The sequence below is a fragment of the Homarus americanus genome, unplaced genomic scaffold, assembly GCF_018991925.1.
Source record: "Homarus americanus isolate GMGI-L3 unplaced genomic scaffold, GMGI_Hamer_2.0 scaffold25778, whole genome shotgun sequence".
NCBI lineage: Eukaryota > Metazoa > Arthropoda > Malacostraca > Decapoda > Nephropidae > Homarus > Homarus americanus.
Window position 1 is genome coordinate 8,794 of NW_024748430.1, and position 12,749 is coordinate 21,542.

At 45.7% G+C, this 12,749-nt stretch overlaps 1 protein-coding gene across 1 annotated transcript; it reads left to right on the plus strand.

The window, feature by feature from the left end:
- The first annotated feature begins 9,797 nt into the window (after window positions 1-9,797).
- LOC121880251 lies at window positions 9,798-10,556 on the plus strand. The gene has a single exon (XM_042387405.1). The coding sequence runs from the start codon at window positions 9,798-9,800 to the stop codon at window positions 10,554-10,556; it is 759 nt and encodes a 252-aa protein (XP_042243339.1).
- The last annotated feature ends 2,193 nt before the right edge of the window (window positions 10,557-12,749 follow it).

A 12,749-nucleotide genomic window follows, 5' to 3' on the forward strand; every position in this document is an offset into this window, starting at 1 on the left:
CACCGACTGTATTTGCGTTCGGTGGTGTGGCTCGCTGCTTGTATGTATGTTTGACAATAGTAGGTAACTGTTGGTTGCTTATGGTGTTACAAGTGACACTTCACTGCCGGTTACTTACGGTGTTACAAGTGAATCATTGCAGGGTGCTTATGGTTACAAGTGGATCACTGCAGGTTGTTTACGGTGGTACAAGTGGATCACTGCAGGTTGTCTACGGTGTCACAAATTGAGGTGAAATTAAGTCAATTTAATTACACTTACCCTGTAATTCGTTGCGTTGGTTATTTTTTACCTCAAACTCGGTCAGCTGCCCGATATGATCACCGGTGCACACACACACACACACACACATCGCCGTATAATCACTGGGAGGGTGGGCCTGCCTGTCTGGAATGAACAGTAACAGCCCGTTCGCTCGGACTCAAACTATACAACACTGTCCGAGTGTAGTGAATATTCGTTCACTGGGTGCGCGGGCTGGCTGGTTGCAAACAAACGCTCACAGCACTGTACGCTTGAACCGAGACTTTATGACAACCCCTCAGATATTTGAACACTTCACTCAAACACACAACACTCCGACGTCCCACCCACTGTGGGTGGGTGGCTGACTGACGACCTACGTTGTCCTGCGCTGAACTCCCGGAGTTGGTGACGTGTCCTGTGGTCCTTTTGTCCTCCTGGTAGTTGAGAATTCCCTTCGACGCCCTCCCGTACTCATTTTGACTGTAAACGTCTTAGTTAAGGGCGTTCAGGTGACAAGCAAGTCGAAGGGAATGATTGAAACCCGCCTTTTGACGCATTCAATATTTATTGATGTGGTCATAACCTGCAGAGAACAAGGCATTCATTAGTATTACATGGTGATCTATCTGATACATAATTAGTTAGTCTCACACAATTTATCTTAATTATAATTGATTATTGAGCACAGTGACATAATAGAAAGTTCATAACTCTACTAATCTTAGCTACACTTCATTCCGAGTTGTCTTATTACTCCAGATGAAACATGAACGAGTAGGCATTATTAGTCCACAATATTTCAGTACTGAGGGATATGTCATCACTTTGGCCATACTTACAAGTGCGGGTCCATGCGAACCAGTATGGTGTTCCAAGGGAAAATACTACTGTGTAAATTGTTGCAGCACAAAACTCAGCCAGGATTGGCAGTCAGTGTTCACCATTGCTAGCAGAGGGCTGGTCCTCACAGCATCACTTGAGGGGGCAATCTCATGGAGTCCAGGCGGCCACGCCACCCTTTAAACCATACATTTAGCAGAATTAGGACCTCTTGTCCGTAAACACCGCCCACCCCTTAATCTTTATTTGGGTAAGGCAGCAAACGCCAACACTCACACGCCAGTACTGACGCCAGCGGCAATAATATTCCCGGCGGTGCCAGCACTGACGCCAGCGGTGATAACACTCCCGGCGGTGCCAGCACTGACGCCAACGGCGATAACACTCCCGGCGGTAAACACCGCCTCCCGCCACATATGGCGAGGTCACAGATCGCGTTGGGGGGGGGGAGGCATCACTTAATGCACGAGTCATTAAGGCAAGCATGAACTCCGCATGCTTTCCAGTTGGGCACTGTAAACGCTTCTGCGCTTTACTTTGCACAGGATGTAAGGGGGTGCCCAATAAACTAGCCCCCTCCGGGGCAATCTGCAAATCTTGAGAGGGCGATCTGCGTCATGAGAGCCACGCCATCCTTTAAACCATACATTCAGCAGAATCGGGACCTGTTGTCCGTAAACACCGCCCCCCCCCCTAATCTTTGTTCAGGTAAGACAGCAAAAGCCAGCACTCAAGACAGTGGCGATGACACTCCCGGTGGTAAACACCGCCCCCCAGCCGCCACATTTGGCGAAGTAACAGGCCGCGTTGGGGGGGGGGCACGTGGTCAGAGGCTGAGGGATCTAATGTTTGTTTGGGTAAGGCAGCAAACGCCAGCACTGACGCCAGCGATAATAAAACAGAGGCGATAACACATACATTCACCTCAAGGCCGAAGTGATCATACACATCTGTGTAGGTGTTCAGAATCTCTTGTAAGTCACGTTCAGTGTGAGCGACAAGGGTGATGTCGTCTGCATACTGAAGATCAGTAATGGAAGCTGCCAACACCTTTGATCCTGCCTGGAGTCGTCTTATGTTGAAAAGATCCTTTATCTGGTACGTGATATCCACCCCGCCGGCTAAATTTGCGCTGGAACGAGTAAGGAAGGCAGCCAAGAAAATGGAAAAGAGAGTTGGTGCCAGGACACACCCTTGTTTAACTCCAGTTTGGATGGGGAAGAACTCAGACTGGGTGCCATTGTTCAGGACACTGCCGTTCGTGCCATCGTGGAGTTGCCTCACAATGGCGATGAATTTTTGTGGGCAGCCAAAACGATTGAGGGTCCACCAGAGAGCTTCCCTGTTGACCGAGTCGAAGGTCTTGGTTAGGTCGATGAAAGCCAGGTTCAGTTCACATTGCTGTTCTCTGCACCTTTCCCTTATCTGACGGGCAGCAAAGATTATGTCGGTTGTACCACATGATGGTCTAAAGCCACATTGAGTTTCTGGGAGGAAGTCTTCTGCCTCAGGAAGAAGTCGGCTTAGGAGGACTCAGGCGATATTTTTGACAGCTACGGACAGCAGCTAGATCCCTTGGTATTTGCCACAGTCTGACCGGTCTCCCTTGTTCTTTTAGATATTGGGGGATTTCCTCCTTTCCCATTGTAAAGGCCTGGGATTTAGGGATAGAAATCCCTTACCAGCCCAATCAGGATCTTATAAAAGGAAAGTCAAGAACCATGGTTTTCCGAGGAATAACAAACAACCGTTCGAGATTGACATCTCTTTACTATAAAAATATAACACAAAACTCTGACACCACTCAACAAACATGAAATAACAATGAATGGAATCAAACAATTAATGGAAGCAAATAATTAATGGGAGTCAGCAATAATTGGAAGTCGAACAATTAAAGGTGTCAGCAATTAATGGAATCTAACAAACAATAGAATCAAACAATGAATAGTTATTTCTTACGGCAGCGGCCCTGGGGAACGTTCTGGAATGCAGTGATCCACTCTCAGGGGGAAGGTCCATTCAGCTCCTCACTCGAGCCGTGGCCGACCTCAGATACTTACTTGGGAATCTCTGTAGTTGTTGTAGTCTGGACTTCCCGAGCGTGACGAGTGGGTCGTGTGGGTACTCCAACACAGGCCTCGCCAGCGCCTTGTACAGATGGACTTTTATTTTCTCAGGCATCAGTGTCAAACGTTTTAATTTGACGGCGGCGACCTTAGCTTTATTTAGTTTGTCCTTCACGTGGGACGTGGTAGCCGTCTGAGAGATGGTGAGGACGAGCAATCTCCCTTGTATAGAGTACTCAATCTCTTTGTCATCGATCATCAATGGGGCGGGCTTGAATTTGGCTATGGGTATGACCTCGAATTTAGGTTTTTGTCTTGTTTTATTCTTCCATTTCCTTCCATACCCTTAGATATACTGTATTGCCCAAACAGTGAGGAGCGCCATCATTGCCATGGACCTTCCAGGGCAGTTGACTATCTGTGTCATATCGTCGACATTCATGACGTACTCGCTGTTGATAATTCGGGGTGGCAGATCAGCCGTGTAGAGCATGTAAAGGGTTGGTTAGAGACAAGCGCCCCGAGGAACGCCGCTCGAGAGAAAGAATTCCTCCCCATAATGTTCTTGCATCTTGATTTTGGCTCTGCGGTCCGTAATGAAGTTGCACAGCAGGGGCGTCAAGTTTTCGGGTAGCCCCAGTTGTATGATCTTATGCTGCAGCCCTGCTTGCAAAACCTTGTCAAACGCCTTGCTGGTGTCCCTCAGCACTTCCTTGCACTGCTGGCGGCCAGTCATGGAGTTGGCGATCTGCTCATAGGCCTGGGCTATGGCGGTGGATGTGTCTCGTTTCTGGCGGGGATTATGCACGTCTTCGTCCTCCAGATACATCCACAATCGCTTATTTACAATTTTTTCCAGGAATTTGGCTAGTACCTCCAGTAACAATAGCGTGTCGAAAGTGTCGACTCTATTTGGAGGCCTCTATACTTTTGGTATGAGGCGGATAATGGCGATTTTGAACATCTTAGGGAAGTATCCGGAGGAGAGGTAGGCATTGCATATATCAGCAAGCCTCTCTATCATGTTATCGGGAAGTTGGGCCAGGATCTTCTTGTTAATATGGCTTTGCCCAGGTGACTTGTTTTTAAACCCTTTTATGACGATGACACATCTGCAGGAACTATGAGCTCCGTCGGGTAGCTGTCGTCTGCCTGTCTAGTGAAATCAGTCCGTGAGAGCGGCTAGAGAAGGTGCTGATGGTCCTGTAACTGACCTAAAACTGTCCTCATCAAACTCCTTGTCGAATTCCTCGTTCTCCTGTTTACTAATGGTAAAAACTTTTAGCAAATATCGCCGACGTAAATTCGATATCAATGAATAATTCATGTCAGCTCTAAGCACTTTTGTAATTACGACATACGTGAATGTTCACACACAATTTCAGTTATAAATCCTATACACGTAAAGAATATAGCAGTAGAATGTTATGAAAATGGTAATTTGATCTTTTGTCTTGTTTGCCGGCAAATGAAAGCAGATCGATATGATTTTACTAATTTCAAGTTCGACAACGCCTTATGTTTTATGGGGTTTGTAATTTATACATCCTCTCATAGACTGATTGGTGTAGTATGAGCATTTGTCAAGCTAAACACCTAAATAGCATGTGGGAATTGCTTGAACCAGGGACAGTCATGGACAGATTTGTGTCTTTATTTATGTTTTGCTTGATTAATAGTGACCTGAAATGTTGGCTTACGAAGTATATTGAAAGAATATTCTGTTCACCACTAATTTTAGCTGATTTCAATGTTGAGGTAGCAATATAGAGGGTGTTTAAACCATCTCCCCTTCTCTCCACTCCAAGCACACACACACATACACACTCGCCTAAAATCTAAGACAATACCTCCCGTACTCACTATCACCGCCACACATACTATGATAGTGGATAACTTGTGACATATGACTAACCGGGTACTGTTTTCATTACAATATATATCGTTAATAATGATTTGAGCATTAATAAGCCCATTTTAACCGTTTAGTAATTAAACAGAATAAAATAATAAAATACCAAACAATAGTTTACGTAGCTAATAATCGTCCACTATATTATGATTAGAGAGTTGTTTGATTAAAGATACTATGAAACTAGCTTTTTCTAATTACGTATTTAAACTGCCGAACTACAACAACTTCCCTCTTATAAGCTGACTCACCGTTACTGAATGCATCATAATGATAGAATTCAACAACCTCAGTAACTAAAGATTAACTGTGTATCAATGCTTTACACACGTCCAAGTATTATAACACACCAAATAAAAAAGTATGTATCTATTCATATATTCACAAACAATATATCAGTATATTCTTCATCTGCCTGTAAGCTCGGTTTCTGTTTTATTTTATCTTGTTTCATCTTTTATTTTTCATGCATCTATACTAATAACCATCCCTGATTTATTATTGCACTTTCATTTTACTAACAATGAATAATACGTTTCATTGTTCCTGATTTACATAGATTACTTCATATTGGCACGACGGAGGTGAGTGGTGAACAAATTCCAATTAATAGTTTACATTGACGTCACAACTCCCTTAATGCAACGCGTTTATACCTATATGGGAGTTGTGACGTCAATGCAAACTAAAAATCAGTGGATAAAACCTACACCCGTTATAAGATTGGGAAAAATTAAACTAAAATAAAAATAAATTAAAACCTCCATCAGAGCTAATGATTGTCTGAGCTCGAGGCTAACCACAAAAATCATTTAGTCATGTAGTTCCCGACACGAATGTAAACAGACCATACCAACATGCTTTGTACTATGTTTAACATTATATTCGTGGTATTAACCTAGTATTTTTTTTATTTCTACGATGGTATTATTTGGAATCTAATTATTAAAACGAATAGCCAATAAATATATCACAGAACAATATACAAATATTCTTAGTTTGCATTGACATCACAACTCCCACTATCCTTTGTGTGGTCCACCATCTTGTAGGTATAGCAGCGTATGGGAGTGTGTGAAGTCATGTGGATCACTGCATTCCAGAACGTTCCCCAGGGCCGCTGCCGTAAGAAATAACTGTTCATTGTTTGATTCTATTGTTTGTTAGATTCCATTAATTGCTGACTCCTTTAATTGTTCGACTTCCAATAATTGCTGACTCCCATTAATTATTTGCTTCCATTAATTGTTTGATTCCATTCATTGTTATTTCATGTTTGTTGAGTGGTGTCAGAGTTTTGTGTTATATTTTTATAGTAAAGAGATGTCAATCTCGAACGGTTGTTTGTTATTCCTCGGAAAACCATGGTTCTTGACTTTCCTTTTATAAGATCCTGATTGGGCTGGTAAGGGATTTCTATCCCTAAATCCCAGGCCTTTACAATGGGAAAGGAGGAAATCCCCCAATATCTAAAAGAACAAGGGAGACCGGTCAGACTGTGGCAAATACCAAGGGATCTAGCTGCTGTCCGTAGCTGTCAAAAATATCGCCCGAGTCCTCCTAAGCCGACTTCTTCCTGAGGCAGAAGACTTCCTCCCAGAAACTCAATGTGGCTTTAGACCATCATGTGGTACAACCGACATAATCTTTGCTGCCCGTCAGATAAGGGAAAGATGCAGAGAACAGCAATGTGAACTGAACCTGGCTTTCATCGACCTAACCAAGACCTTCGACTCGGTCAACAGGGAAGCTCTCTGGTGGACCCTCAATCGTTTTGGCTGCCCACAAAAATTCATCGCCATTGTGAGGCAACTCCACGATGGCACGAACGGCAGTGTCCTGAACAATGGCACCCAGTCTGAGTTCTTCCCCATCCAAACTGGAGTTAAACAAGGGTGTGTCCTGGCACCAACTCTCTTTTCCATTTTCTTGGCTGCCTTCCTTACTCGTTCCAGCGCAAATTTAGCCGGCGGGGTGGATATCACGTACCAGATAAAGGATCTTTTCAACATAAGACGACTCCAGGCAGGATCAAAGGTGTTGGCAGCTTCCATTACTGATCTTCAGTATGCAGACGACATCACCCTTGTCGCTCACACTGAACGTGACTTACAAGAGATTCTGAACACCTACACAGATGTGTATGATCACTTCGGCCTTGAGGTGAATGTATGTGTTATCGCCTCTGTTTTATTATCGCTGGCGTCAGTGCTGGCGTTTGCTGCCTTACCCAAACAAACATTAGATCCCTCAGCCTCTGACCACGTGCCCCCCCCCCAACGCGGCCTGTTACTTCGCCAAATGTGGCGGCTGGGGGGGCGGTGTTTACCACCGGGAGTGTCATCGCCACTGTCTTGAGTGCTGGCTTTTGCTGTCTTACCTGAACAAAGATTAGGGGGGGGGGCGGTGTTTACGGACAACAGGTCCCGATTCTGCTGAATGTATGGTTTAAAGGATGGCGTGGCTCTCATGACGCAGATCGCCCTCTCAAGATTTGCAGATTGCCCCGGAGGGGGCTAGTTTATTGGGCACCCCCTTACATCCTGTGCAAAGTAAAGCGCAGAAGCGTTTACAGTGCCCAACTGGAAAGCATGCGGAGTTCATGCTTGCCTTAATGACTCGTGCATTAAGTGATGCCTCCCCCCCACCCAACGCGATCTGTGACCTCGCCATATGTGGCGGGAGGCGGTGTTTACCGCCGGGAGTGTTATCGCCGTTGGCGTCACTGCTGGCACCGCCGGGAGTGTTATCACCGCTGGCGTCAGTGCTGGCACCGCCGGGAATATTATTGCCGCTGGCGTCAGTGCTGGCGTGTGAGTGTTGGCGTTTGCTGCCTTACCCGAATAAAGATTAAGGGGTGGGCGGTGTTTACGGACAAGAGGTCCTAATTCTGCTAAATGTATGGTTTAAAGGGTGGCGTGGCCGCCTGGACTCCATGAGATTGCCCCCTCAAGTGATGCTGTGAGGACCAGCCCTCTGCTAGTAATGGTGAACACTGACTGCCAATCCTGGCTGAGTTTTGTGCTGCAACAATTTACACAGTAGTATTTTCCCTTGGAACACCATACTGGTTCGCATGGACCCGCACTTGTAAGTATGGCCAAAGTGATGACATATCCCTCAGTACTGAAATATTGTGGACTAATAATGCCTACTCGTTCATGTTTCATCTGGAGCAATAAGACAACTCGGAATGAAGTGTAGCTAAGATTAGTAGAGTTATGAACTTTCTATTATGTCACTGTGCTCAATAATCAATTATAATTAAGATAAATTGTGTGAGACTAACTAATTATGTATCAGATAGATCACCATGTAATACTAATGAATGCCTTGTTCTCTGCAGGTTATGACCACATCAATAAATATTGAATGCGTCAAAAGGCGGGTTTCAATCATTCCCTTCGACTTGCTTGTCACCTGAACGCCCTTAACTAAGACGTTTACAGTCAAAATGAGTACGGGAGGGCGTCGAAGGGAATTCTCAACTACCAGGAGGACAAAAGGACCACAGGACACGTCACCAACTCCGGGAGTTCAGCGCAGGACAACGTAGGTCGTCAGTCAGCCACCCACCCACAGTGGGTGGGACGTCGGAGTGTTGTGTGTTTGAGTGAAGTGTTCAAATATCTGAGGGGTTGTCATAAAGTCTCGGTTCAAGCGTACAGTGCTGTGAGCGTTTGTTTGCAACCAGCCAGCCCGCGCACCCAGTGAACGAATATTCACTACACTCGGACAGTGTTGTATAGTTTGAGTCCGAGCGAACGGGCTGTTACTGTTCATTCCAGACAGGCAGGCCCACCCTCCCAGTGATTATACGGCTATGTGTGTGTGTGTGTGTGTGTGTGTGCACCAGTGATCATATCGGGCAGCTGACCGAGTTTGAGGTAAAAAATAACCAACTCAACGAATTACAGGGTAAGTGTGATTAAATTGACTTAATTTCACCTCAATTTGTGACACCGTAGACAACCTGCAGTGATCCACTTGTACCACCGTAAACAACCTGCAGTGATCCACTTGTAACCATAAGCACCCTGCAATGATTCACTTGTAACACCGTAAGTAACCGGCAGTGAAGTGTCACTTGTAACACCATAAGCAACCAACAGTTACCTACTATTGTCAAACATACATACAAGCAGCGAGCCACACCACCGAACGCAAATACAGTCGGTGAGCAGTGGTTCATCGAACAAACTTTGAGACCTAACCGGAGCTGCAAATAATTCTCAATAAGAGGACAAGAGGTAGTGGGAATGGATCCAGAGCAACGAAAGGGAAATGTGAACATGGAAGAAGGTGACCGAGACCCAGAGGCAGAAGTTGTCCCTCCAGAGCTGAACGACCACAATATTACGGCCACAGGAGATGAAGGGGCCACCCTCTGCCTGAGTCTGAGTGCTCAGCACCTGACCAAAATCCCGGATCTAACATGATAAGAAGTGCGACGACTTGCTCCTGTCAGTAACTGAACCAAAAGAAGCAATTATGATATCTCGGCAGTTGGGACATCTTCTATCCCTGGGAGGCTTCAAACTCACAAAATGGATCAGCAACGACAAAGAGGTCCTCAACACGATACCATTTGAAAGTCGACATGCTGGACTGAAGGAAGTGAACCTGGGATGTGAAGACTTACCCACAGAGAGAGCCTTAGGAGTCATGTGGGACCTAAAAGGAGACCAGTTTGCAGCAAAGGTTCAGTTTCCCACCCGATCGGCGACAAAATGGGGCTTACTACCAGTGGTAAGCTCCGTGTACGACCCTCTAGGATTCATCTGCCCTTTCACCATCAAAGCCAAGCTCATTTTCCAACACGAAAGCAGCGGAAGAAGGACTGGGACGAAGACATAACCAAGCAAAACCTTCACATGTGGTTGCGCTGGCTTGAAGATTTGAAATCACTGCGAAACTTCAAAGTTCCTCGCTGCTACAGACACGGGGGCCTGGGTTGTGCCATCTCATTGCAACTCCATTACTTCTGTGACGCCTCACAAGTGGCCTATGCAGTTGCGACGTACCTACGGACAGGAGATAATGAAGGTAATGCCGGATTTTCTTTCTTTTGTGGCAAGGCTCGTCTGGCCCCTCTCAAACAGCTAACGGTCCCAAGGCTGGAGCTCTGTGCAGCAGTCCTGGCGACAAGAGCAGACCAGACAGTCAAGCGTAAAATTGGAGTCCCACTTGAAGAATCCGTGTTCTGGACGGACAGTATGATTGTGGTCAAGTACATCGCCAACCTAGAGAAACGTTTCCATACCTTCATTGCCAACAGGATCTCAGCTATACATGAAGTCACGGAGAAGGCCCAATGGAGACATGTACGATCAAGATGGAATCCAGCAGATGATGCTACAAGAGGCATACATGTTGAAGACATGTTAAAGGAATGCAGATGGATTGGTGGTCCCTCTTTTTTGTCTCGACCTGAGGAGTACTGGCCGAGAGAACCGGAAATCAGACACGAACTTGAGAATGATCCCTAGGTTAAGCTCGAGGCGGTTTCATTAGCCACAGCAGGAAATAATGCCGATGCCATCATGCAACTGCTATGGAGAAGGTACTCATCTTGAAATGTGCTGCAGAGAGGTGTATCCTGGATCAGGCGAGTATACAGCATCCTGAGACACGACTTTCAGGGTGCAACATCGAAGCCGCTGGAATTGCCTGAACTGCGGAATTCCAAGTGGGCCATCATTCGGTTCCTGCAACGGGAGGCCTATTGTGAGGATATGAGCCTCCTGCAGCACCGAAAGCTGCCACGATAAAGCCGACTGTACCAACTAGAGCCATACCTAAGCCAAGACGGGCTGCTCAGAGTAGGAGGAAAGTTGCAAGATGCCAAAGAAAGAACTGGACCAGTTCTACTGCCCAGAGACCACCCAGTGACCAAACTTATAGTGCAGGAAGCTCACGTGGTGGGCGTTGGCCATTCCGGGAGAGAACATACACTGTCCATACTCCGGTGTGAGTTCTGGATAGCCTGTTGCCGATAAGGTAATCAAGGAGTGTGTCACTTGCCTCCGTAACAATTGGAAGCCCACTAGGCAAAGGGAAGCCATGCTGCCCGAAGACCGGACCGAGCCCGGGGGGCGTCCCTTTACTTACACGGGCACTGATTGCTTTGGCCCGTTCACAGTAAGACTAGGACGAAAGAGTACCAAGAGATATGGCAGCATATTCACCTGCCTAGCTAGTCGTGCAGTGCAACTGGAGGTGTTGGAGTCTCTAGATACAGATGCACTCCTAAACACTACTGTCCGCTTCATCGCCAGAAAGGGTACGACTCTGAAACGTATTCGTTCAGACAATGGCACTGTCACGTGCCTTTAGCGCTCATGTCATGTGGTATCTGTTTACGCCTCCACTCCACACAAGCTATTAATAACTTCTTATTTTTACTATTATCTTATTGTTGTTCTTAGTTACTTAGGTTAATTGTATATCTATGTATGTCATTAATATGCATCATTTGTGTTACTCTGTTAAGTCAAACCAAGAGTAGTATTAATTAGTTATAAGACTATTTGGCAACTGTTCTGAGTCACGTGAGCTAAGACGCTCCTCACTCACATGCTGTGTGGCCAGAGACTCTCTCTCTAGTAAACTGTGGTATAGGCTATAGGCAGGACGTGTCCACACCGACTCAGTACAGACGTGCCTTGTTCAGTCATCTACAATACCCTAGTGGTATCTGATAATTAGTGGCACGTTAACTTAGGCCTAGAAAGGGATCCTGGTGTTAAGGAATCTCCTATTTGGTAGGAAATAACCAGTTGGTTGTGATTGCTGTGTATATATTGTAATGTCTCTGTTTAATATAGTTAATGTTAAGTAGTATTCATTTGAGTTAACTCCTTAACGGTATATTTTCACCCTTCCGGCATCACTCTTATTTTAATATAAAATCACTTATTCCCTTAAATTCCATAGTTGCTTGACAGTACACCTTTAAGAACATAAATTTAATTATTTATTTATCTTCCCATTTGTGACTCACTTACTCCAACTTATTCTTAATTATTCAAGTACATTCAGTTGAGTCGGTTTTTGTGGGGATAATTATTGCCGTGTTCCCTGTTTGTTCCTTTATTTGATGATAACTTGGGGTAGGTTTCACTCCCCAAGTTTAAAGGATATTGGGATCACGACAGCACCAACATGGTCGGGGCTTGCAAGGAACTCCGTGCGGCAGTGCATAGTTAGAGGAATGATGAATGCATACGCAGACACTTTCAGAAAAAAGAAATAGAATGGGTATTCAACCTTCCAGCGGCTTCGCACATGGGAGGAGTCTGGGAACGGCAAATCCGAACAGTCGGAAAGGTTCTCAGAGCAATTGTGGGGACCCAAGTCCTGGATGAATATCGACTGCAGACGCTATTTTGTGAAGTGGAAGCGATCATAAATAGTCGACCCATCACCCCTGCCTCGAGCGACGTGAGAGACCTGGAAGTGCTTATACCAGCCCATATCCTCCACTGTGGCCCACACGCTGATCTGTCACTGGGAGGATGTCTTCTCAAGGACTCATATCAACGATGGCGGCGGCACGTTCAGTTCCTAGCAGACCGCTTCTGGAATAGCTGGGTGAAGGAGTACCTTCCACTACTCCGCAAAAGACAGAAGTACATAGAACCAACCCGGAATCTCAGGGAACATGACCTTGTCCTCATCAC